This window comes from Daphnia pulex, chromosome 7 (assembly GCF_021134715.1).
Source record: "Daphnia pulex isolate KAP4 chromosome 7, ASM2113471v1".
In the NCBI taxonomy this organism is placed as follows: Eukaryota; Metazoa; Arthropoda; class Branchiopoda; order Diplostraca; family Daphniidae; genus Daphnia; species Daphnia pulex.
The window spans coordinates 10,421,170-10,446,891 of NC_060023.1; the positions used below are offsets into that span (position 1 = coordinate 10,421,170).

At 38.5% G+C, this 25,722-nt stretch overlaps 4 protein-coding genes and 2 long non-coding RNA genes across 15 annotated transcripts; 4 read left to right on the forward strand and 2 right to left on the reverse strand.

Moving 5' to 3' along the window:
• The first annotated feature begins 272 nt into the window (after positions 1-272).
• Positions 273-8,796, forward strand: LOC124197504. The gene is made up of 2 exons (XR_006876174.1): positions 273-565; positions 8,469-8,796. It is a non-coding gene; the product is annotated as an uncharacterized LOC124197504 (long non-coding RNA).
• LOC124197503 (cytochrome P450 4c3-like) lies at positions 2,804-6,822 on the reverse strand. 4 transcript variants are annotated; one of them, XM_046593007.1, is made up of 13 exons: positions 6,774-6,822; positions 5,221-5,493; positions 5,049-5,158; positions 4,892-4,982; positions 4,641-4,835; positions 4,502-4,568; positions 4,317-4,443; positions 4,150-4,240; positions 3,972-4,075; positions 3,840-3,908; positions 3,597-3,768; positions 3,355-3,534; positions 2,804-3,285 (listed from the first exon to the last, which is right to left on the reverse strand). In XM_046593007.1, the coding sequence occupies exons 2-13, from the start codon at positions 5,426-5,428 to the stop codon at positions 3,110-3,112; spliced, it is 1,590 nt and encodes a 529-aa protein (XP_046448963.1). In that variant the 5' UTR covers positions 5,429-5,493; positions 6,774-6,822; the 3' UTR covers positions 2,804-3,109. The 4 variants fall into 4 exon arrangements, with proteins under 4 accessions (XP_046448963.1, XP_046448960.1, XP_046448961.1 ...); XM_046593004.1 differs by having other exon boundaries at positions 3,840-4,075; XM_046593005.1 differs by lacking the exon at positions 6,774-6,822 and adding an exon at positions 6,115-6,696 and having other exon boundaries at positions 3,840-4,075.
• LOC124197502 (all-trans-retinol 13,14-reductase-like) lies at positions 7,259-9,977 on the reverse strand. Its single transcript, XM_046593003.1, has 11 exons — positions 9,686-9,977; positions 9,551-9,616; positions 9,269-9,481; positions 8,903-9,204; positions 8,715-8,838; positions 8,460-8,660; positions 8,205-8,395; positions 8,030-8,147; positions 7,801-7,961; positions 7,583-7,733; positions 7,259-7,503 (listed from the first exon to the last, which is right to left on the reverse strand). Exons 1-11 carry the CDS (start codon positions 9,897-9,899, stop codon positions 7,328-7,330), a joined length of 1,917 nt encoding a protein of 638 aa, XP_046448959.1. The 5' UTR covers positions 9,900-9,977; the 3' UTR covers positions 7,259-7,327.
• A 5,082-nt stretch (positions 9,978-15,059) lies between these two features.
• LOC124197462 lies at positions 15,060-17,400 on the forward strand. Of its 2 annotated transcripts, none has more exons than XM_046592950.1 (4): positions 15,060-15,219; positions 15,282-15,393; positions 15,456-15,557; positions 15,619-17,400. In XM_046592950.1, the coding sequence occupies exon 4, from the start codon at positions 15,662-15,664 to the stop codon at positions 17,258-17,260; it is 1,599 nt and encodes a 532-aa protein (XP_046448906.1). In that variant the 5' UTR covers positions 15,060-15,219; positions 15,282-15,393; positions 15,456-15,557; positions 15,619-15,661; the 3' UTR covers positions 17,261-17,400. The 2 variants fall into 2 exon arrangements, with proteins under 2 accessions (XP_046448906.1, XP_046448905.1); XM_046592949.1 differs by having other exon boundaries at positions 15,069-15,219; positions 15,614-17,400.
• Positions 17,401-17,470: 70 nt separating this feature from the next.
• Positions 17,471-21,433, forward strand: LOC124197463. Of its 5 annotated transcripts, none has more exons than XR_006876148.1 (11): positions 17,471-17,809; positions 17,869-17,999; positions 18,063-18,271; positions 18,338-18,536; positions 18,595-18,713; positions 18,768-18,916; positions 18,992-19,346; positions 19,402-19,978; positions 20,045-20,239; positions 20,306-20,851; positions 20,945-21,433. It is a non-coding gene; the product is annotated as an uncharacterized LOC124197463 (long non-coding RNA). The 5 variants fall into 5 exon arrangements; XR_006876147.1 differs by having other exon boundaries at positions 17,478-17,809; positions 20,306-20,575; positions 20,722-21,433; XR_006876149.1 differs by having other exon boundaries at positions 17,480-17,809; positions 18,778-18,916; positions 20,306-21,433.
• Positions 21,434-22,577: 1,144 nt separating this feature from the next.
• Positions 22,578-25,290, forward strand: LOC124198466. 2 transcript variants are annotated; one of them, XM_046594311.1, is made up of 4 exons: positions 22,578-23,132; positions 23,195-23,300; positions 23,365-23,457; positions 23,514-25,290. In XM_046594311.1, the coding sequence occupies exon 4, from the start codon at positions 23,564-23,566 to the stop codon at positions 25,088-25,090; it is 1,527 nt and encodes a 508-aa protein (XP_046450267.1). In that variant the 5' UTR covers positions 22,578-23,132; positions 23,195-23,300; positions 23,365-23,457; positions 23,514-23,563; the 3' UTR covers positions 25,091-25,290. The 2 variants fall into 2 exon arrangements, with proteins under 2 accessions (XP_046450267.1, XP_046450268.1); XM_046594312.1 differs by having other exon boundaries at positions 22,938-23,132; positions 23,519-25,290.
• The last annotated feature ends 432 nt before the right edge of the window (positions 25,291-25,722 follow it).

Genomic DNA, 25,722 nt, shown 5'->3' on the forward strand with positions numbered 1-25,722 from the left:
CAAAATCTGGTTTCCGGTTGTCGTCCAACTATTTGCTGTAAATGGCAATTAAGTCTTATTCATTTAAAATTATTCATTTCAGAAAATAAATTAGCATATAACCTTGTAAAAGGCGAGTTTCAGCACTTCTTTTGGGGTATGGTTCATTTAAATATTTTTGTCGACCCCCACCCCCCTCGACAGTCCAATTTTTCCTAACCCTTCCTCTCTTTACCGAATCCCTCCAAAATTTGCATAATCCCCATAGAACAAAGTAGAGGGGGTGACAACCTTGGTGACAACTATTGTCATTCAGTGGTTACTCTCGCAGTCAAGTGGACTGGTGCATTTCTCTCCGACCTGACATTTTTATTTTGAACTGTACGTGAATTCGTGATGAACTGCTTATTGGCTGAACTTTGGTGTACACTGTTGCTGTTGAAGATTGGATGGAGCCTGGAAAAGATGTAGCCGGATGCAGCCGGATGGAGCCAGATTCAGCCAGATGCAGCCGGATGCAGCCGGATGCAGCCAGCCAATCGAGTGGGAACTTCGCCGACATCTGGGGCTTTGGAGTTGCTTTTCGGTAAGTCGACGATCACATAATCTTTTAGCATCCTTCGTTCGAATTTATGTACCAACTACGAAACAATCGTTACGACTTTGTCCTCGAAAATAACATCTCTCGAACCACTCGTTGTCGTCCCAAGTAATCAGACGAGCCTCAGTTAGATTTACCAAGCATTCTAGGTTTTTTTTGTTCAATGACCAAACTTGTAGAAAGAAGCAAACCTGTTGTTTTTCTAGAAACAGCTGTTCGACTATTTTAATACATGTTTCAGGGTCGTATTCTAGGGTCGTTTACTTGTGGTTTTCCACGTGGAACTTTGAAATGTTTTTTTTTGTTTTTTCGTTGAAAATTTGAATACTTCACGTCGTTAGTTATTCTGTAGTTAAAGATAGGTCAGTTACAAATGTTGCAATATTTTGAGAAAAAAGGAAAACTGCTTTTACCTTGGTGGACTTGACTGACAACGGGCTGCGCATTTTTCGGCATTTAGCGGGCCACACCAAAATGCCATCACCGTGAACCACTTTCTCCTTTGTTAATTCTCTTGCTGTTCAACAGGCCCTTTTATATTTCTATCCCGTTGCGTCTATAGGCTTTTTTTTAAAGCTTGTAAACTTGTGTATTCCTACCGTGTTGGAAGGCTATAGTTTGTTTGTCAGACCGTCTTTGATTGCCCTTAGGCTTACTTTTTGCCAGACAAACATGCTTAAGGTTTATAGAGATCCTCTATGTCTAGACGAAAAACCTCCGGAAAATGGCGAAAAGTCTGCCAAAACAGGGTTCCTTTTTTTATCCCGTAAGGTGTCCTTATACTTGAACCCATTACCTTAGTAGACTAAAGTATAGACCCATTCATTTTTTCAATTGTTCCACTATCCTTATCTGGTCGGTACAATTCCCATTCTCTTTTACACGTGGTGCAAGTGCCGGCATCCTGCTGAGTTTACTATTTCACATTTTTTATTAACCCACAGAAAATCTTTTTCAAGTTCGGTCTGTCTGCGACCTTGACCGAAAAGATAACAGTCGAGGAATCTTTTTGAGTATATATACAGCTAGGATTTTATTTTTCTTCTAGGTATTCTTTAGCGCTTATTTTTTTGTCTGGATAGTATTTCTTTAATAGCGTTTCAGCCGCGCCTATTTTTGTTTTTTTCTTTCATGGTCAAGTGGGCGCGTGTGGGGACAGGTGTTTTTCTACCTATCGGCATAGTAGTACCTTTTACCTATCGGCGTACCTGCTGGTTTAGGCAGGCGGTCCTCTCGCTCTTCTTTGAATTTTGTTTTTTTTCTCCCTCCTTGTTATGCGCTTGTTATTTTGGTTGTCAAGGTCGTTTTACCGAGTTGTTTTTCTTTGGGAAAACAAGTAATTTCATAAAATATTCAATGTCCGAAAAAATATTTCTTGGATGTCTCGGCTCTGTCTCGCCGTTACTCTATGAGAAATTGCGCTTTACCTTTGGTGCAGTAAGCAAACCTGAAACGTCAGACACATGAAACATTTGATGATTGTAACAATCTGGAGATGGCTTTAACTTTATAGTTAGCCTTGAAATAGTCTTGTTTGGTAGTAAAGATCGAGTCTAGGTAAATTGTTGACCATTACAAATTTGTTTTTCGTTTCATGCGTATGCCAAATCGTTCCTTTTATTCCTCCCAGAATAAACTGATGGTACCGATTAACTGTAAAACAATCGCGTCTATTGATGGGGAAGCATGGAAAGTAGTAGAACTCTTGGGCGAATGAATGAAATTTCCTTATGCCGTTGGTTTTCTCGTTGCGAAAGAAGGCGCTTGCAACGCTCTCAGTCGAAAGACTGAATTTTAAATTCACGGCTAGACATCGTACGACTGGCTTGCCCACAACGAAATTTAAACATTACCGATTCAATCCACGTATAAGCATCCAGGGTCGAAGAGCTAGTCAAATATAGATCAAGGCCGTTGAAATATCTCAAATTTGAAAAGACGGCGGTATGTCATTTTACCATCTATTTGCTGTTCATCCAATCGACAGGTTTTGATCAATTTACTTGGAATCATTTGTTGCAATCCTCGGTTCCATTTTTAACATTTTTCTTCTTATTCGCAATATTCGATATCCTGTTTGGAGCTGAGGGTACCCTGATTGATGGGCGTAGGCCGTAGGGAACTGGGAACCTTGCAATATTTGTGTTCTGCACTGCAATACGCGGTTATAGACTTGACATTTTGAAATTCTGAATTAATTGTTGCTTTTCCCGAAGGAGATTCCAATCAGTATACATTATTATTGGTATACAATACAAGAGGGCAGCACCTTATGCAACGCCACAAAGTGGAAAATGAATTCGTCTCACGTCGAGTACAAATCGTTCAGTTGCCGGATTGTCCGTTTTTCAATTTTCTTACCATCGTTATACTCCATTGCCTTTCACCAAATTTTGACAATCCATTTCTTTTTAAATTAAAATATTCGTAAGCGTCCCGAGAAACTTTTAGCACGTTGACAAATTTCAAGATACACAGATTTGAAAAACAAAAAACAAAAACATTGAAGATAGAAAGTTAATAAAATTATTAGTCTTTGTTTAACCGTTTTGATAAATTGAGTCGAACACCATGTTTGGGCTTTAACACAAATCCTAAATCGGGAGCGTCGGACAAAGGTTTTGTAGGATCAGGAACGGAAAACTTCACTTTGCGTAAGAGATTGGCAAAAACGACTTTGAGTTCCAGCATGGCGTATTTTTGACCTGATAAAAATCCACAACCAAATTTGATAACTTTGTAGAAGACGATTGATTTAATTCATAATGACTCACCAATGCAATTACGTGGGCCTGCGCTAAACGGGATAAACGCGTATGGGTGTCGGCCAACGCTGTTTTCCGGGAAAAAACGTTCCGGCCTGAAAACTTCCGGATCCGGATAAATTAGGGGATTGTGATGGATTGCGTAAAATACCATTGCGACCGTTACGCCGGCTGGCAACGTGTGTCCATCTGTAGGTATAATGACAAGAAAATATTTATTGTTTAGACTGAGATGAATTTTGCTGTCGTACCTATTTCCACATCTTCCGTCAAATTCCGCATGACGAACGGTATGCTAGGATACATCCTCAGAGCTTCTTTGATACAACATTCTAAGTATTTGAGTTCAGCAATATCCTGAGTTGTGCAAGGGCGCTCTACATCACCGCAAAAAACCACATCTAATTCGTCCAAAATCAGTTTCTTGAAGGTCAAATATGAGATCAATTTGATTAAAACCGTAAACGTTACAACTTAAAGCGCTGTGTACTAACCTGGTGTTCTGGGTGTTTCGCTATGAGATAGAGAAACCAAACCATAGCCGCTGATGTTGTATCGTATCCCTGGTGTGCAAAGAATTTATTGATTAATTTGATTTGCCGAATCACGAAGTAAATACTAGTCACCGCGAACGTGATTAAATCAATTTCTTCTCGAATTCCGTTGTCGTTGAGATCAGCCCCTTCGTTTGATGCTTTTATAAGTCCATCTACGAAAGCAAATCTCCTCTCTGTATGGAAATTTTGATTTATTAGTCGTCTGTAGCAAATTGAACAAACGATAATTCATATTTGATTCACCCACTTGATTCTTTTTCGACATCCATTACTTTATTTTGCACATTCCCACGATCCTGTTCTTCCTCTTTTAGCATTTCACGTCGATCTCGTGTCACCTTTTATTGATTCGAAATGATTAATCAGGCCGATCAATTTATTTGTGGATTGGAGAAAGTAAGGAAATGATAATACCTTATTGGTGAAGGCATGGAGAGAGCTGATACACTTTTGACTTTCACGGCCCAATGAACTTAACTTGTAAATCCAGTCGATGGATAGCCAAGGTCGACTAACACGTTCCACAAAAATCTGACAAATTCTAATTCAACTGTAAGAAACATTTTCCCATAAATTTTCTAATCAGTAGCCTAACTAACCTGTGAACGTTATTAACGTAAATCGCCTTTTCCACTTCAATCTTTGTTTGCTGTCCCATTGCGGTTTCTTTGATTTGAAATGTTGCAAAACATGTTGTTATTTTTAAACTGACGATGATGTAAACTAGTTAACGGTTACCGCAGATAATGTTTAATGCGCATTTGGCCATGAAGGGGTTAACGTCGATCTCGACATCGCCGTGAGTTTCGATTGTTCTTTCAAATTCTCTGGCGCATTCAGCACTTTTTTCGTTGAATATGTCGATGAAACTGGTATGATTCTGAAAATGGAATCCTGGTGTCACCAGCCGACGACGATTTTTCCAATGAACACCTGAAATGTGTTATAAGAATTAGCAGTAATTTGGCGAGAACTGAACAAATCTTTACCTGTTGAAGTGAACATGCAGTTTCCAAGCCAACTACTGAAATTTGAGTAATCGGGTGATTTCGTGATGAGTTTAGTGCTTGCTAATATTTTCTAGGTGAAACAATTTCAATCGTATTTTTAAGTTGTTTTTAAAAGGAGCTTAAATGATTTACATACTTGTACTAATTCCGGAGACGAAAGGGCTATAAAAGGTCGAGTGCACAGCCAGACGCGATACATTGGTCCGTACTTTTGAACCCAGTCAATTGTTGTCATTTTCAAAAAATCTATTTTCAAAAAATTGCCCGAGTCAAATATTTTTGCTAATTAAAATTAAATAAAAACATACTGTCGTTGTAAACATCCAAATCTAGAAGATTGCCCAAGAGTGGCAGGGATTTCGGTCCGGGTATGGCGTTGATGAGACGGACAACTCTTGATTGACTCCACGTCCAGTAGTAAAATACCAAGGTAGTAACCAACAGCAGCCACATTGGTGGAAACCAATCGCCCCATCCTGTCCATAAACTGTTGGTTTCTAGAAGAGTAGGCGACATGTTTCCGCGTCTCACCCGTCCGCTACGGACTCGCAAAGGGAACTAATCCTCGACCCTGCCTATAGCTAGAGATATAAATGTACAGGTATAAGGTAGGCAGGCATCTATAGCGCCCTTTGAACGTCCTGGTGTGCATAAAGGAAATCCTAACATATACGCGAAAGGGTTTCGATATGTGTGTCACAGGGTCAAGTTTCTGTGTACACTACAGCGCGGTCAAGAATTTAAAAATTCCCGTTAATCAATGATTTTTCGCATGTTTGAATTCTAGCAGACGCAGCGAATCACCGGCTAGCGCTTCATAATAGCGCAACGACTGAATTATCATTTTCGAACATACCGTTAACACATCCGACAAAATTTTCACGCTCAGGGACGACCAATAATTGTGTAGGGAAAAATAAAAGTTTCAGGACTCGCATATGATTTTTCGAGTAGTATAGGGCGAGACTGGATACCGTAGTAACTAGTAGAGTCGAACTTGGAATGGCATTAATATTCAGGAGAAAGTATAGACTGAAGGCTTTCTTCTACCATGTTTGGGGGCACGACAAGACATTAAGCACGTAGACACTAGTCAAACGTTCAGGATGTTATACCTGTTGCAGCTGCTATCCCAAACGTATAAGAATAAGAATTCCTTCTATTAAGAATGTCTTGTATAGACGAAGAGAATCACGACTTACAAAGTAGGACAAGCAACACAGGGCGGACTGCTGTGCGTATAGGAAGATGTTTTTTCTACTTGTAAGGTGTTCCACTTTGTAAACCTATTATTAAATAACGGGAAAATGGGTAAACATTCACCGTTGTAAAGCTGTAAACACACACAAATTTTCTCTCGTGAATTACTGATGTTGTCTGAGCAATGGCAGGGAAATGGATGCACTTTCAACTGAGGTGCAAAGTACCAGTTGTCCTTTTTTTTGCGCGTTACATCACGGACCTTGAACATGATTCCAATTTACAACGAAAGTCCAGCCTTTTTTGTTTGTCATCCACTCGATGAAAAAGAAAGGTTCAGTGAATCTGTTTTTCGTTTGTTTTTGGAAACCGGTTTTTCTTTTACAACTATTCCGGCCTTTTTTAAATTATTGAATGAAGGATGTTCTTGAACTACTAAAAAAACCTGTTTTCTTCAGTCACTAGCCAAGGGAAAATTTAATCAAACGATTAAATCTTCCTTCCTGTAATTATGGTATACACTCGTGGCGTATTTCACCTTTTGATTGATTGCTCACAAAAGTCCTCATCTCTTGGAGCTCGACGAACTCGTTGAAATGGAAATTCAAACTCTTGCATATTGAATGGGCAATGACCAATAAATAAAGACCGACCAACTTACTGTATAGTCTGCGAATGCGTGTGTCCGGGTGAGATGCCAACTGACTGACACAACTGAGTTGCTGTTGGCCTATTTATATAAGGACGAAATCCGGGTGTGGCATTTTCTACGCAATATACCTTGTGGTATATGAAGAGAGTTTACACATAACCTGTTGTACTATTACAACCATACCATAAAATAGTTGGATGTAGGAAAGTGCGGAATAACCAACGACCATTTCCTTATCACTGTAGGTAGTCTCTTTTCTCCTTGTATGGGAGTTATGTCGTCATTCTCTCTGCTTTGCAAGAACTATTCGGTAATAAAACGCATGTTGTGTTGGATCTAATCAACTAGCGAAACCCACCTTTCATTTTGTATTCTTCCAAATAGCGGACTGTTTCCGCAGTTGACTGTGTATACTTTAACGTCCAAGGAATTTCAAAGTTGAAATTGATGGCAGGAAACGTTACAGGCTTGAGTGATTTCATTTATCCGTAACGTTTAAAATGAAAGTAACTTTATTTCTTGGTGCCCATCACTCAAAGAAAGATACAAAGACTCGGAGTTAACTAGAAAAATAGATCGTCGGAGCGTTTAGGTGGCCCATATAGTTTCTTGTGCTGCGTGTACAATTCATACAGTAGAGAATAGTGTTTGTTCAAGATGGCGCTGGCACACAGAAATCCGGAGTAGATGCAAGATCCGAATCCAGTCGATGTCACGTCTTGGCCGGTAAAATACAAGCCTGTAAAATTTCCAACGTAGAAGAGGGGTGTGTAGTTTTTGTGTTAGTCTCTACGTGTGTTTTGTGTGACAATTATTACCTTTGATGCCTGACTCGGGTCGCAATAAAGACGACTGCTTCGGGCAAAAACGTTCGATGCCGTGTGCCATTCCGAAAGTGCCGCCTTCTTTAGTCGTTAGGAAATGTCCGATAGTCACCGGAGTCCCCACGCTGTAGTAGTCGATATTATTCTAAAAAAAAGATATGAAAAAAGTCGAGGATGTTGGTTTGATTTTATGAAAACTTATTCGTTGTTACTTTGAGTTTGGGGAAAAGATGAACCACCTGGTCAATGATTTTTTGACCAATTTCGTGTTTTAAAGCATTGTACTCATCGCCTCGCTTCTTTACTGTCGTCTCGGACCACTGGGAGAACCAAGAATATGGGATAAACGTCAAAACTGATATGACACTGCGACCTGAAAAAGTGACACGGTTGGAAATAGATGTTGCCAAAAAGAATAAACATTCATCGTTAGTTGTATACCTGGATACCGATCCTCCCACGTAGGATCTTTTGCTGCTCCGGATGAAATGAAAAGTGCTGGGTAAGGTTTCGAAAGTAATTCTTCGGGAGATTTAGAATTCATAATGTCGTGAAATGGCTAGACAAAAGTATCATTAGTTAATATAAGGACAAATTTAAATGATTATGTATGTACATCTTCGGTATTAGACCCTGAATAGATCCAGAGATTCTGTGCCGTGAGGCCTAATTCTTTGGGTGAGCCTTTAAGTCCTATAAAGACACTTATGTTACCGGCGGCTGGTTTAATGGCACTCGTTAGTGGCCAGCAGGGCGACTTCTTGGCTACGTGTTCCGGAAGTAGGTCTTGCAAAGTGTTGTGTAAACCTGAGACGTAAACACACAAATCAATTCATTCATTTAATCTAACTCAATTTTTGTTATTAATTACCCGCATCAGATATGACGATCGGAGCCTGAATGTCAACCGCCGAATTTTCTTTGTTGCCGACTCTGACACCTGTCACTTTTCCTCCTTCGTTTAGAATTTGCGTGACGTTCGCCTTCATCAAAACACGACCACCTGATCGCTCGATGACCGGGATGATTTGGTAAGGCATTTCAGAAGCTCCACCAATCGGGTAACAAGATCCTACAACAACATTATTTTTTGAATTGTCTCAACTAATTTTTGTTTTGTTTTAACCATATTCACAGCAATGGACATGCAACAGGGCCATCATCGAGAAGCTCACTTGACTAGGCGGTAAGCCGAATCCGCCGGTGCTGTACGATAATAAAAACTGCAGGTCCTTGTTCTTCGTCAAACTCTTTAAGGAAGTATCAATAATAGGCAGGTAAAATTTTATAATTATCGTTGGCTTGTTGATTTACCTCTACGACATCTTTAGTTGAGCGGTGACTTAGAGAGTAGAAGCTGCTCAAATAAGTTGGCAAGCCAAAATAGTTGAGCGAATTAACGAGCCATAAGGGAAGTAATTTCACTCCAAACCAAGACATCGTTCCTTGGGGTTTGTACGCCTTTTTGAGTAACGTGAAGAACGTTTCAATGCCTTTCACTTCATCGGGAAACTGCTTCAGCAACTGGTTTTTGAAACCATCCGGACCTGAAGCGATGCTGTACTCTCTTTGCGATGGAGTCATGGCGTCCAGAATAAGACGGTCAAAGTTATTTTCTAAAAATAATATCGGAGCGATTAGAATATGGGTGTCATTTCAATATCGTTGTGATCTAATTACCAAATTGAGCCCACTGAATTTGTCCGTCACTAATTTGTTCCACCAATGTCTTAGTCAGAGTGGGGCGGAGGAAATTTCCTACGTAGTGAATTCCCACGTCAAATTCGTAACCCTCGTCTCTGAAGGTGTGACAGGATCCCCCACATTTGTAATGTTTTTCGAGAACTAGGACTTTCATTCCAGCTTTGCTGAGAAGGGCTGCTGCGGTCATTCCTACATTACATAAGACATCGTTAAACATATACTGACGTATTGATTTAACGGGTTAGGGATTAATGGCACCTCCTATTCCCGAACCGATAACAATTGCGTCCCATTTCTTCTCTGTCGCCAGCTGCTTAGTGAAGGCTGTAAAAGTTCCGAAAGCAAATCAAATTAAAAGACAGAAGCCTTTTAAGAATATAGTGATAAGCAAACCTTTTTTCATGACTTGATCGCGTTTGGTATGATCAGTTTCTAATAGAGTCACTGGTCTTCTCGTATCTTCAGCAAAAGGCGATTTCCACTTAGCGGAAGTCGAATTTTCAGGCGAATCGAAGAAATATTTTTTCACGAAATAGCCAATTATGACAGCGGTGATAATTCCTAGTTGATTTTGCACGTTGGAAAGAAACGCCCCCGTGTAGGACATTTTTGCAATGTTAATTTCAACTAAATTTGTTTTACAGACTAATCGTCTGCATGCGTGGGCTGTTGTCGAGCACTTGCAACTACTCTTATAACAAAATTTTGAAAAAAGAAATCTACACTATCAAACTTTCTTGCTTCAATACCGGTTTTGTTTGAACGAGTTTGTTGGCATCATCCAGGAGTAAAATCACTTTAACATAAGATGCGGTTCAATTTTCTTTACCCTTTACATGGCACTATTTTTTTTTTAACTGGGTTTGAAGGAAGAAGAGATTCTAATGCGAAATGGTATTCATTTTCCATTTCGTCAGAAACTGGAAATCAGTGTGTTTTAAAGGACGCAGCGCGATTTCTGTTTCCCAATTAGACCGATCCTCACTGTAGGCAATTTACAGTTAAAATTATGCATGCATTCAGTCCGACTTCTCTCGAATGTGGGTTGACAAAAATTTGCACGGATGGCGGATACCTTGCAAATTCGGAGGTCAGTTACATGCTCGGTAAAAAATTGAGTCTCCTGTAATATTAGTTAGTCTCTAAGGCTGTACACATTGTTTTAGAAGCAGAATAGTTCTGCTAGTTTCCGGGTGATGTAATTTATACATTTTCCTACAAAGGTGTTTCCCTTTCGACCTTAACTTATACAAAGTATTCCCGTGTGAGCATGAAAATACTAAATAGCAACGTCGGTGAGACATGAGTCTTCCGGTAATTACTTCCATTTGTGGCAACTGACACACTTAAGGTTTATTTTGTCTGATAAGGTCAAATATCCGAAGACAAGAAATCAATCAAAGTTCCTTATCATGTGGCCATTAACAGTTTGTCGTCGTTCGTAATTGTGGATGTGTTTTTAGTAAAAGCAGAAATGGAGCTACCGTTAGAAAACAGCTCTCCAGTTATGGTTATTGAGCTCTCTTTTTGTATCTATTTCTCATTATTCCAATTGTACGATTCGTAATCAGTGTTTGGCGCAAACAAAAACTGTTGCGTAATCAACCATACCATAAAATAGTTGGATGTAGGAAAGTGCGGAGTAACCAACGAGCATTTCCTTATCACTGCAGGTAGTCTCCTTTCTCCTTGTATGGGAGTTATGTCGTCATTCTCTCTGCTTTGCAATTCTTCCAAATATAGCGAACCCTTTGTGCAGTTGACTGTGGATTCTTTCACTTCAAGGGAAGATGAAAAGAAATTGATGGCAGGAAAGGTTTATACAGGCTTGAGTGATTTCATTGCAATAACCATAACGTTCAAAACGATAGTAAATGTTTTCTTTGGTGCCACGGGTCCATCACTAAGAAAGGTAGAAGAGTAACTAGAAAATTAGGTCGTCGATGCTTTTTGGTGGCCCGTATAGTTTCTTATGTTGTGCGTATAATTCATACAGGAGAGAATATTTTTTATTTAAGATGGCGCTGGCGTAATCGTAATAGTCATAGCACTTGGTGCTTTTGATAGTGCAAGTTGATTAACTTATATAATATTGGACTTCAGAATTTTTCGACTGATTTTCATGCCATTTTATTGTGTTCTTTTCATGTTGCTCCTTCCCGTTGCAATCTACAAGGGAGCCCTTGATGGATAATTTAGGTGGAAACCTAATCAAGGAATCACGATTTCTAAAAGAACTCTTCCGCTTGATATGACACCAACGACATCTACTCCTTTATGATAGAGGACATCATGGCTTCCTCTTATAAGTTTAAGAATCTTCACCATTCCACATCTGTGAAAGCTCCTCGAGATATCAAGAGTTGTCAGAGCAACCTAGAGTCTCGTCAAAAATCGCATGAAGCTAGAAGCCGTCCTCTTCTCTCTCTTGCTGCATTGTCTCTTCCGGATGGATTGGACTACTACTCCTATGAACGGGCTGTCTCACGTTTCATGAGCGGCGAGGATGATGGTGTGCCGAACATGTAAGTCGATCTTGATCAACACATTTTGTTTCCTCAATTCTTCCGTGGTCTTCCAAGGATACCAAGTTCGAATTCCTTGCTAACTGGGCAATCATTTTTCTCGAGAGGTGATTAGATAGAGCTTACAAAATGCATTTGGCTTGTCAAAAAAGAAGAACAGTTATTGCCTTCTACATGCAACGTTGGTCGGAACTGGATGCGGAGAAACTCGATGTTTACTGTTGACTAATACGTTACCGATATTCCTTGCCCTTGCGCAGCCAGCTCACCCAGATAAACGATGACTCATGTCAAATTATTGATCTCGCAAACACTAGGGGGAATAATGTTACCTTATTACTTAAATTTCGTTTTTGTTAAACCGTAGCATCAAACATTATATTCTTCTCTAAGTTCAAAGAATGTATGTAAGTTTTTTTTCGTTAATCTGAATATTTTGTTAATTTATTTTGAATTTCATAGATATGTAATTAAAAATTATACACAATTTTAATATAGGTTAACCGAAATTAAATTGTGCTTATCTAAAGTCAATATTTAATTTAATTTTTTAAATAATATTACTGAGTAGCGTGGCTGAGTCGGATAAGTTATGATAAATTGCCCTCTAGCACAATGTGGTACTCGTGTTCGACTCTCGTGGGAGGCATAGCTACTTTCTTACTCGGGCTTTTATTATTAATGAAGGTGATGTTGTCAAGATGTTGATGCCTAAGTTTGGCTATCGTTGACACCGGCGTGTGTCTTAATTATCGTATCCATTTCATCGATTCTTGGTTTAGGTAACACTAAACGGAGACTGCGAAAACGATGGAAATCCACCACACTGTACCAGCCCAATGAGATTTCCTTAACATCTGCGGTCATCTTCTAACAATTTTTTTAGTAAAATTTTTGCGCAAATATTTACATTAAGCTATAAGAAGTAAAAAGAAATTGAGGAGACACTTGTTGACTCCGCCCTTCCATGCGCTTAAGATCTAATTGATGTTTCACTATGACATTTATGTACATTCCAAATTTCCAATAACAGATTTTAAAAATCAAAAAATTTGTTCATATATTTTTACAGCTTATAGTTTAATGTAAGTAAGGCGATTTCCACTTTCCGGAATTCGAATTTTCAGGCGAATCGAACATCGAAGAAATATTTTTTCACGAAATAACAAATTACGACTGCGAAAATTATCCCAATTTGATGTTGCACGTTGGAAAGAATAATTGTCTGAATGAGTATAATTGTCTGCATGCGTCGGCTGTTGTGGATCACTTGCAACTAACTTAAAAAATTGTGATTGGAAATATTTACACTTTCTTGCTTCAATACCAGTTTTTGTCCAAAGGGGTTTGTTGGCATCATTCTGGAGTAAAATCACTTTAACAGGAGATGGTGTTCAATTTCCTTTTTATGCTTAAAATGTCATTTTTATGTAGTTGAACTGCGTTTGAAAGGAAAAGATATTCTTGAACGAATTGGTATTCATTTTCACTAAATAGTCGTCAGAAACTGGAAATAGTTGTATTATACAGGACGCAGCGCGTTTTCTGTTTCCCAATATAGAAATTCCTCACTGTAAGCAATTTGCAGTCAATATTAGTCTCTATTTCACATGGGACATGAATATAAAATCATATTTGAATGCGCTTCGATTTCTCTCTAGGGATGTAGGGTACCTCGGGTACAAATTGGTGCCGCATTCTCGCCCAAATTAAGTCCTATAATACTATTTTGTTCGATTTTGTTTCAATTAAAAAAAAGGTAACGCGCTTGAGATCAAATTTATGTTTCACTCTGACATTTATGTACATTCCAAATCTCCAATAGTTGAATAAAAAAACCGAAAATGTGTTCATAAATTTTTACAACTTTAAAAACTAAAATCTCTTAGGCTATAATTTGCGCAAAAATTGAATAAAAAGAAAAAAAATTAGGAGATGACCGCCCAATGTAGAAGAAATTTCATGACTTTTAGCCAATTGCTTACGTGTAGCCTCCGTTTAGTTTAACTATTTTCGGAAACCGTACGATAATTAAGACAAACACTGTGGTTTCAAGACAGCATTTGCCACCAATTGCCAATTGCCGATTGCCGAAAAGTCTTCTCATCTTTTATCATCATCATGTCTAATAACACGAGCCCGAGTGAGAAAGTAGTTATGCTTCCCATGAGAGTCGAACACAAGTGCCGTGTCATTCTGTGACAATTCACGAAGACTTAACTGACTCACCCACCCGACTTAATGTAGTACCATAAAAAGGCAAATTTTGTTGGTATTAGAAGATGATTGGCAGCTGTTTACATACTTATTTCAAAATTTAAAGTTCATTATTATCGTTTGTTGATTGATTGCAGGGCTCATAGTATTGCTTTAAAGGTGTATAGGCGCCGCCCACCGACTTTCAGACAACCACCTACAATAACGCATGTCGCACTAGCTTTAAGGGTTTTACTTTTCTAACATAATTAAGTTTTAAGTGTATTTAATTATAGCTTTTCAAAATATCGATTCACCATTTTCTACAGTTGTCAATCATCATGACATGCTCGCCGTCGTATATAAAGACAAAATCACAAGTAAAATTAATCTAAAAAAATTTAAATAAATAAACGAAAGAAAAATTATTCTTTCGACATAGCCATTTTTTAAACATTTCTATGCTCCTATTGGCTAGCGTATAATTTCTCTGTAAGATTGGGACTAATATACCATTTGTCATAGTTAGGGAAACGTTTTAAAAGAGATTATTTGAATTTGAATGATTTACCAAATTTGGTTGAATCTCGGTTACCATAGAAACGAAGCAGACAAAAACCATTTCATTTTCAAAACGGTTAAAGAACCCTTAGTCCTGACCTGACCGTCCTGACATTTCTCTGACACACAAATAAAAAAAAATTATTTCTGGGTTTTAACATAGTTCTAAATAAATTTCTTAAAATTCAGTCAATTCCTATCCTTGTGGTTCAGTTTTCAAAATTGTTTTTTAAATCTTACAGGTCTGTGATTATCGAAGACTCGAATCCATCACCATCTATCCTTTTTTTTCGTGTTTGCTACCACCCTATTAGTAATTTTTTATTATGTTAAAATGTTTTTATTTTCCCTTAAACTCCAATAGCTCTAAAACAAAAACAGTGAAACAAAACAAGTAAGCAACGGATAAATTGCTAAATAATGAACAATTTGGCAACGGTTAAAATTTAAAATTCAAATTCAGCCACCAGGGGGACTTCCGCTGTATTGCAGCCCAGCATCTCAAGGTCGAGGAAAAAACCGTTAGAAAGTTTCTCGTACTTGTGCCAGGCAGACATCGTCAATCAGAGCTCAATAATCTTAGTTGAAATTTCGTAAATTTAAACTTTTTCTACTTCAGAATTGTTTTCTTCTTACTTCAACACGGTAAGCCTCTATTTTCTAATTGTTGAGTACAATTACTTACCTAGTTTTGCTAAAATTGGTAGAAGAATCAAGTTCATCTCCCAGCATTTTGAAGACTGCTTCCAATTAATCTTCCACATAGCTATAGCTGGGATTTGTTCCTACTGAATGTTTGTTTCTTCTAACGACAACAAGGTAAACCTTTTTTTTCCCTAATTTTGTATAAATAATAACTTGGTTTTTGTAAATTTTTTTAGGAGAATCAAGTACATTTCCCACGGTATTTCGTATTTGAAGACTACTTCCAATTGATCTTCCATCTAGCTGGCATTTGTTTTATTATTCCATCAAATCAGCAGGTATTTATCGCATGAAATTCTTCCTTGTATGTGTACTAAAATTTTAAATTTCTCAGAACAGTACTGACTACAGACCGTCTGACCAACCCAAAGCACGGAAGAAAATGAGTTCTAAAAGGAAAGCTGATGAAGATGTGACACCTGAATGTCATGATCATGGGAATCCCCCTAAGAAAAGGAAGAATGATGTTGATTCTCTTCTGCTTGAAGTTGAAAACCAGAATGTGGCTTACTTGAAGTATTTGGTTGAACAAGGAACTGGCAACTTCCCGTTGAGTGAACAGTGGAGATTAGTATTCATTCCTGCCCTATCTGACACCACTATTTCAGACCAGATCTTTCATATCCTCAAGAAGAAGTACCCAGACATCGACCTCATGAAAAAAGAAGAGAAAACAAAAAATCCAGATTGTATGATTCTACCACAGGATGCTGATACAGAGCAGCTCATTGAAGTACTGGAGCTGGTCGGCGCTGCGTGTGTTTTTTATGGGAACGCAAAAGATCGAAGATACGGCTGGAGCTTCTGGTATAAAGCCACGAATCTGCGAGAAGGCAATGCCATTCCGAAGTCTACTTTTCTTCAATCTGAAAACCTAAAACTTGCTATGAGGAAAAAACTTGAATTCCAAACTGTTCAAGAATTGGAAGATTTGTTACGGCAGAGGCGAACGCACTGGGCGACTCAAGCAATCTTCACTTCTCTACGTATTTCGAAGAAGTGTGACTGCTATCAGAAAAGATTCGTTGTCTACAATTTGTTCAAATTCGCTCTTCAAGGATGGGGGGACCGCAATGTCCCTCGGCCCCGCGCTTTCGCCATATCCCTCACCCTTTTTGAGCTCTTCGGTAAAACAAAATTTTTTGACGAACTAGTGAAAAATGAAACGAACTTGGAAGATGTGGTCCACTCAACGTTCACCGAATTCTTCAACACCCTGAGGGACCCAGTCAAGAATCAAACAGAACTGGCTGCAGTATTGACATACGAAAATTTGATGACTTCTCTGGTTTTCTCTTTCGTATACCAGGTGAAAGTTCACGATGACGCTCGAAATGATCAAATCAAAACCAAAGATTATACGATCAAATCAAAAGCCGACAAGCTTGAAGAAATTTCACAGCTGATTCTTCTTATTCTCAAACTGCTGGTGTCAATTCCGAAATCGAAGAGTGAAAGCAAGCGATTGAAGATTCAGCTAGAAGTGTACATCAACATCTTTGAACTCAAGCGGGTATCTCAAAAACCGAACCTCTTGCTTAGAGTATGCACGTCGCACCAAGGAACACCCAACGAGTTCAAGCTGATCAAGTTGTTGCTGAAAGCAGGAGCGGATCCCAACGCTGTAGATCAACAACGCTGCAGCCCTCTTCATCTGCTGGCAGACTGTGAACATTTCTCCTCTCGTATGTGGGACGATCCTTCGTATTCTACTCGTGCTGAAAACTTCACTTCGATCGTTCGACTTATCTTGCATGAAAGATTTCATGACGAACAAGTTAATTTAAGTGGCCAATCAGCATTGGAGCGTATTCAAGCTCTTCTTTCGCGGTATCCAAATGCCGAATTAAGCCGACTGGTAGTCAATTTCTCGCAGGGTGTTCGTCCGTTATCTTGCATCGCAGCGAAAGAAGCTCGAAGGAATCAACTCCCCTGTGAAGGGTTACCTATGACCGTTCAGTCTATGGTTTTGCAGCACTAGTTCGTTTCGATACTGAATTAAATTGTTTTCCTTTTTGGCGTCTACACTAACTTCCGAAATTTGTCGTATTGTTACTTGTCTTTCGTTTGCATCGAATAACAACCTTTGCTTGTGAATAAATAGAACGCGTTAATAACTTATTATCTGATATTTTAGCTCTATTTCTTGCATTTTGCACTTGGTTTTCAACTTTTTTCACAAATCTCATAAGTCGAAAAGAACATGCTATGAAGAAGAAGAACTTAGGTTAAAGTAATTTTTCATAATCCTTAAAACTTAAAAGTAAAAATCCATTACTTCTTTCAATTAATTTGAAGTCACTCTCCTTTCCGCTCCTATCATCTTCGATTTCAATTCGATTGTTCGATTCGAATTAATTCGAGTGGGAGGTTGGAACATTCCGTACCTTTGGCAACGCAACGCAATTAGGCCTGTTTAAATACAGACGAAGTGACGGACTGACTTTAGTAAATAAACAAAATGGGTAGCCTGCAATAGTTTATTGTTTATTCTGTTTCTTGTCATTATTTTTTTTTTCCATTTTAAACGGTAAAAAGAGTAATTTTTGGTTTAACAAAATTGTAATGCTAAATTTTCTTTTTCTGTAGTCTTCTACTGTATGCTCTCAACTTAATTTTCAAGCGTTAAACTAAAAATCAAAGTCCGTCTAGGTCTAATCGCCCTACTTCAACCTTCTGTACAAAATACTTATTTAAATTTAAATTTCACTGTTGTACTTGTAAGTATTCACTGTTTATTTTTGCACAGTCTTTATGTTATTCATAACTTTTTCCCTTTACAGCACATTGATAAAGTGAGATTTACCTCATCACTAGTGAATGCTGATACCAAGAGGCTACTGGGGTTGTTGATTGAAGATGTCCGATTCACAAGAGATATTGCAGTGTTAACAGCAAGACATCACTTCAAGCCACTGTTCCAAACCCAGTTGAAACAAATAGAGTTAATCTGCTTGAAAAAATTTTACCCATTCTGACATCATTTGTTCAGGTAGGTGGAAATGTTAGTTTTGAACCATGTGATCAAATAAATTAAACCTCACTTTTTAATTGTTAGTTTATGTGTGTCTCCATAAGCAATGTGACTATAGTAGCCCAGTTGAACAACAACAAGTTGGTCCATGCTTCTGTTAACAATCTGAGTTTAGACGGAAGCATTTTACCACGCTCACAGATATTGCACTCTGTTGTCTGATAGATGTGTTTTCATGTCAACTTCTTCAGACCGTAGCTTCTACTGAAAGGTATTTTTCTTTGTAGTACTACCAAATCACCGTAACTGATTTAACACTATATCAATCTAGAGATGGAAAGGTCAACCAGCAATCACAATTTGCCGAATCACGAACGAAAACTTGGAGCCGTGTTTAGCAGAATTTTCAGTTGGAGTTCAAACAGAAATTCTCGTTGACCCAGTTTTACCGGCCATCACGGTAAGTGTAATTGAATAATTATTGTGTTGCGTATTCTTAATTGTTCAAATTAAGGTCATCCAAGAACTAGTTTCGAGTTGAATTTGCCACGCTGCGCATTACTATTCGACGGCCATTCCATCATTGAAGCTGAAGGATTAAATTGGAAGCTAGCTGATAACGATCTTGATCTCAAACAAGAAAGAATCAGTTTCGATTGCGAGGTAACTATTTTCGTAAAATGTGATTTTTCCTTCGTGAAAACGGTTATTTAACTTTGATTACATCACATAATAAAGGCTGCCACAATCCACAAACAAATGTGGGCTGGTCAGCATTGTCCATTTGTGCGTTTGCTTCCCCTACCGTTACCAGTTTTCCGAAGCCTGCCAACAGGAGATGGTGAGCGTCTTCAAGTGGCTAAAATCGCTGCACAAAAAGCCTCGGCTTCCTGGACAAATAGAGCCACTTTATCGTGACGTTCGTCTGTCAGTTGCACTATTTTCTATGGTGCTCTGTGACGACCCATTTGAGGTCAAGCTCCGTGATAACTACGAACTGCGCGAAGATTAATTTCGTGAGAGTCTCAAACGTAAGCGTATGTTGAACGCTAAAATTGAAGAACTCCGAAGAACGCACCCACTTCTGACGCAAGTAAGTCTCCTAATAAACCTGCACAAGTTTCAGCTAATAACAGTTTCGTTCATAGGGTAAAATTGATGAGCTTTATACAAATCTGGGAGGCCGAAATGTTGAGATATTTGTTCAGCGAGCGCAACGCATGTACGAGGCGAGGCCGATGAGAACGGCTCTGTTCCGATGGGAAATGGAGCAAGTTGATTTGATGGCTTTAGCCGATCCATCTTTCCACGGTTACACCAATGTCGTCCGCAATATCCAGGAGATGGATCCTGACAGCTCGTGGCCTGATGAAGAAATAGATTTTATTACGCTGTGGTGTCGTGCAGTCCGCGCAACATGTCATCGATGGCGATGTTTACTTCGAGATTTCCCGCAACCGCTTCTCGACATTCACGAATTGCTGCTCTTTGGTCGACTAGCCGGAGCTGAACAACAGTCTTCCTGGCGAGCTCGACGAACCTGTACTGTTTCTGTAGCGGCCCCCTGGAGTGATGTACAGATCGAACGTGGAATGAACCAACTGAAATTTTACCATGATTTTTCTTGTGGCGCTGAGAGCTGGCGTCTGGCCTACGGTGCTTGTTGGGAGCCCGTGATAGCCCAATGCAATCTAGCATGGGATTTCGTTTCACCTCCTTCAAAAGGTAAAAATTAATTAGAAATAATAACAATAATAATAAACATTAAATTTACGTTTTCCCTACGACTAGGATCCTAGTCCAGCTTTGCCTTTTTGGGATAAAATTCTTCTACTCCTCCACGGTCGAGTTTACGTTGTCTGTTCAACAATTAACTCTACTACTCCATACATCACTTTATTGATCCTTATAATACCACTGAAGAGATGGAGCTAACTTGGACCGATTTGGCAATGGATTGGACTAATGCCAATTTTATCCTAAAAGGTATTGAATAGTTTCGTTCTTATTCATCGACTTTCAAAATTAATTCATTCGAGTTGTTGCGTTTAGGCGAATTCAACGTCTATGTCAGAACGGCTTCCAAATACGATGATTGTCGTCTTTTGCATTTACCTCGACTGAAGCTGACCATCGGGCTGACCTGGCATTGTTTGGCCGATCCCAACGAACATCTCGCTGATACAACCCTGTGCTCCCGATCGAATTCCAGAATACTCGAGCAATCAGGAGCACGATTCAACGTCCGAGTTCGAGTGGGGCAAATGGAAATTTCCTACGTAGTGAATTTCCACGTCAAATTCGTAACCCTCGTCTCTGAAGGTATGACAGGCCCCACCAAATTTGTAATGTTTTTCGAGAACTAGGACTTTCATTCCAGCTTTGCTGAGAAGGGCTGCTGCGGTCATTCCTACATTACATAAGACATTATTAAACATACACTAACGTATTAATTTAACGGGGAAAAGGATCAATCGCACCTCCTATTCCCGAACCGGTTAGAATTGCGTCCCATTTCTTCTCTGTCGCCAGCTGCGTGGTGAAAGCTGTAAAATCACCAGAAACAAATCAAATTAAAATACAGACCCATTTTTACGAGTAAGGTGGATTTAAAGAGACTTCTTTTCATGACTTGATTTCGTTTGGTATGATCAGTTTCTAATGGAGTCACTGGCCTTTTCGTATCTTTAGCAGAAGGCGATTTCCACTTTCCGGAATTCGAATTTTCAGGCGAATCGAACATCGAAGAAATATTTTTTCACGAAATAACAAATTACGACTGCGAAAATTATCCCAATTTGATGTTGCACGTTGGAAAGAATAATTGTCTGAATGAGTATAATTGTCTGCATGCGTCGGCTGTTGTGGATCACTTGCAACTAACTTAAAAAATTATGATTGGAAATATTTACACTTTCTTGCTTCAATACCAGTTTTTGTCCAAAGGGGTTTGTTGGCATCATTCTGGAGTAAAATCACTTTAACAGGAGATGGTGTTCAATTTCCTTTTTATGCTTAAAATGTCATTTTTATGTAGTTGAACTGCGTTTGAAAGGAAAAGATATTCTTGAACGAATTGGTATTCATTTTCACTAAATAGTCGTCAGAAACTGGAAATAGTTGTATTATACAGGACGCAGCGCGTTTTCTGTTTCCCAATATAGAAATTCCTCACTGTAAGCAATTTGCAGTCAATATTAGTCTCTATTTCACATGGGACATGAATATAAAATCATATTTGAATGCGCTTCGATTTCTCTCTAGGGATGTAGGGTACCTCGGGTACAAATTGGTGCCGCATTCTCGCCCAAATTAAGTCCTATAATACTATTTTGTTCGATTTTGTTTCAATTAAAAAAAAGGTAACGCGCTTGAGATCAAATTTATGTTTCACTCTGACATTTATGTACATTCCAAATCTCCAATAGTTGAATAAAAAAACCGAAAATGTGTTCATAAATTTTTACAACTTTAAAAACTAAAATCTCTTAGGCTATAATTTGCGCAAAAATTGAATAAAAAGAAAAAAAATTAGGAGATGACCGCCCAATGTAGAAGAAATTTCATGACTTTTAGCCAATTGCTTACGTGTAGCCTCCGTTTAGTTTAACTATTTTCGGAAACCGTACGATAATTAAGACAAACACTGTGGTTTCAAGACAGCATTTGCCACCAATTGCCAATTGCCGATTGCCGAAAAGTCTTCTCATCTTTTATCATCATCATGTCTAATAACACGAGCCCGAGTGAGAAAGTAGTTATGCTTCCCATGAGAGTCGAACACAAGTGCCGTGTCATTCTGTGACAATTCACGAAGACTTAACTGACTCACCCACCCGACTTAATGTAGTACCATAAAAAGGCAAATTTTGTTGGTATTAGGAGATGATTGGCAGCTGTTTACATACTTATTTCAAAATTTAAAGTTCATTATTATCGTTTGTTGATTGATTGCAGGGCACATAGTATTGCTTGCGACACACCATTTTCTACAGTTGTCAATCATCATGACATGCTCGCCGTCGTATATAAAGACAAAATCACAAGTAAAATTAATCTAAAAAAATTTAAATAAATAAACCAAAGAAAAATTATTCTTTCGACTTAGCCATTTTTTAAACATTTCTATGCTCCTATTGGCTAGCGTATAACTTCTCTGTAAGATTGGGACTAATATACCATTTGTCATAGTTAGGGAAACGTTTTAAAAGAGATTATTTGAATTTGAATGATTTACAAAATTTGGTTGAATCTCGGTTACCATAGAAACGAAGCAGACAAAAACCATTTCATTTTCAAAACGGTTAAAGAACCCCCTTAGTCCTGACCTGACCGTCCTGACATTTCTCTGACACACAAATAAAAAAAAATTATTTCTGGGTTTTAACATAGTTCTAAATAAATTTCTTAAAATTCAGTCAATTCCTATCCTTGTGGTTCAGTTTTCAAAATTGTTTTTTAAATCTTACAGGTCTGTGATTATCGAAGAATCGAATCCATCACCATCTATCCTTTTTTTTCGTGTTTGCTACCACCCTATTAGTAATTTTTTATTATGTTAAAATGTTTTTATTTTCCCTTAAACTCCAATAGCTCTGAAACAAAAACAGTGAAACAAAACAAGTAAACAAAACAACGGATAAATTGCTAAATAATGAACAATTTGGCAACGGTTAAAATTTAAAATTCAAATTCAGCCACCAGGGGGACTTCCGCTGTATTGCAGCCCAGCATCTCAAGGACGAGGAAAAAACCGTTAGAAAGTTTCTCGTACTTGTGCCAGGCAGACATCGTCAATCAGAGCTCAAGAATCTTAGTTGAAATTTCGTAAATTTTAACTTTTTCTACTTCAGAATTGTTTTCTTCTTACTTCAACACGGTAAGCCTCTATTTTCTAATTGTTTAGTACAATTACTAACCTAGTTTTGCTAAAATTGGTAGAAGAATCAAGTTCATCTCCCACCATTTTGAAGACTGCTTCCAATTTATCTTCCACATAACTGGGATTTGTTCCTACTGAATATTTGTTTCTTCTAACATCAACAAGGTAAACCTTTTTTCTTTCCTAATTTTGTATAAAAAAATAACTTGGTTTTTGTAAAATTGTTTAGGAGATCAAATACATTTCCCACGGTATTCGAAGACTGCTTCCAATTGATCTTCCATCTAGGTGGCATTTGTTTTATTTTTCTTCAAATTAGCAGGTATTTATCACATGACATTCTTCTTTATATGTGTACTAAAATTTTAAATTTATCAGAACAGTACTGACTACAGAGACCGTCTGACCAACCCAAAGCACGGAAGAACATGGGTTCTAAAAGGAAAGCTGGTGATGTGACACCTGAATGTCAGGAACATAGTAATCCCGCTAAGAAAAGGAAGAATGATGTTGAATCTCTTCTGCTTGAAGTTGAAAACCAGAATGTGGCCTACTGGAAGTATTTTGTCGAAGAATCTACTGGCAACTTCCCGTTGAGTGAACAGTGGAGATTAGTATTCATTCCTGCCCTATCTGACACCACTATTTCAGACCAGATCTTTCATATCCTCAAGAAGAAGTACCCAGACATCGACCTCATGAAAAAAGAAGAGAAAACAAAAAATCCAGATTGTATGATTCTACCACAGGACGCTGATACAGAGCAGCTCATTGAAGTACTGGAGCTGGTCGGCGCTGCGTGTGTTTTTTATGGGAACGCAAAAGATCGAAGATACGGCTGGAGCTTCTGGTATAAAGCCACGAATCTGCGAGAAGGCAATGCCATTCCGAAGTCTACTTTTCTTCAATCTGAAAACCTAAAACTTGCTATGAGGAAAAAACTTGAATTCCAAACTGTTCAAGAATTGGAAGATTTGTTACGGCAGAGGCGAACGCACTGGGCGACTCAAGCAATCTTCACTTCTCTACGTATTTCGAAGAAGTGTGACTGCTATCAGAAAAGATTCGTTGTCTACAATTTGTTCAAATTCGCTCTTCAAGGATGGGGGGACCGCAATGTCCCTCGGCCCCGCGCTTTCGCCATATCCCTCACCCTTTTTGAGCTCTTCGGTAAAACAAAATTTTTGGACGAACTAGTGAAAAATGAAACGAACTTGGAAGATGTGGTCCACTCAACGTTCACCGAATTCTTCAACACCCTGAGGGACCCAGTCAAGAATCAAACAGAACTGGCTGCAGTATTGACATACGAAAATTTGATGACTTCTCTGGTTTTCTCTTTCGTATACCAGGTGAAAGTTCACGATGACGCTCGAAATGATCAAATCAAAATCAAAGATTATACGATCAAATCAAAAGCCGACAAGCTTGAAGAAATTTCACAGCTGATTCTTGTTATTCTCAAACTGCTGGTGTCAATTCCGAAATCGAAGAGTGAAAGCAAGCGATTGAAGAGTCAGCTAGAAGTATACATCAACATCTTTGAACTCAAGCGGGTATCTCAAAAACCGAACCTCTTGCTTAGAGTATGCACGTCGCACCAAGGAACACCCAACGAGTTCAAGCTGATCAAGTTGTTGCTGAAAGCAGGAGCGGATCCCAACGCTGTAGATCAACAACGCTGCAGCCCTCTTCATCTGCTGGCAGACTGCGAAGTTGAATCCTCTCACATGTGGGACGATCCTTCGTATTCTACTCGTGCTGAAAACTTCATATCGACCGTTCGACTTATCTTGCATGACAAATTCCACGAAGAACAAGTTAATCTCAGTGGCCAATCAGCATTGGAGTGTATTCAAAATCTTCTTTCGCGGTATCCAAATGACGAATTAAGCCGACTGGTAGTCAATTTCTCGCAGGGTGTTCGTCCGTTATCTTGCATCGCAGCGAATTAAGCTTAGCTTGAAAGAATCAACTCCCCTGTGACGCTTCAGTCTATGGTTTTGCAGCACTAGTTCGTTTCGATACTGAATTAAATTGTTTTCCTTTTTGGCGTCTACACTAACTTCCGAAATTTGTCGTATTGTTACTTGTCTTTCGTTTGCATCGAATAACAACCTTTGCTTGTGAATAAATAGAACGCGTTAATAACTTATTATCTGATATTTTAGCTCTATTTCTTGCATTTTGCACTTGGTTTTCAACTTTTTTCACAAATCTCATAAGTCGAAAAGAACATGCTATGAAGAAGAAGAACTTAGGTTAAAGTAATTTTTCATAATCCTTAAAACTTAAAAGTAAAAATCCATTACTTCTTTCAATTAATTTGAAGTCACTCTCCTTTCCGCTCCTATCATCTTCGATTTCAATTCGATTGTTCGATTCGAATTAATTCGAGTGGGAGGTTGGAACATTCCGTACCTTTGGCAACGCAACGCAATTAGGCCTGTTTAAATACAGACGAAGTGACGGACTGACTTTAGTAAATAAACAAAATGGGTAGCCTGCAATAGTTTATTGTTTATTCTGTTTCTTGTCATTATTTTTTTTTTCCATTTTAAACGGTAAAAAGAGTAATTTTTGGTTT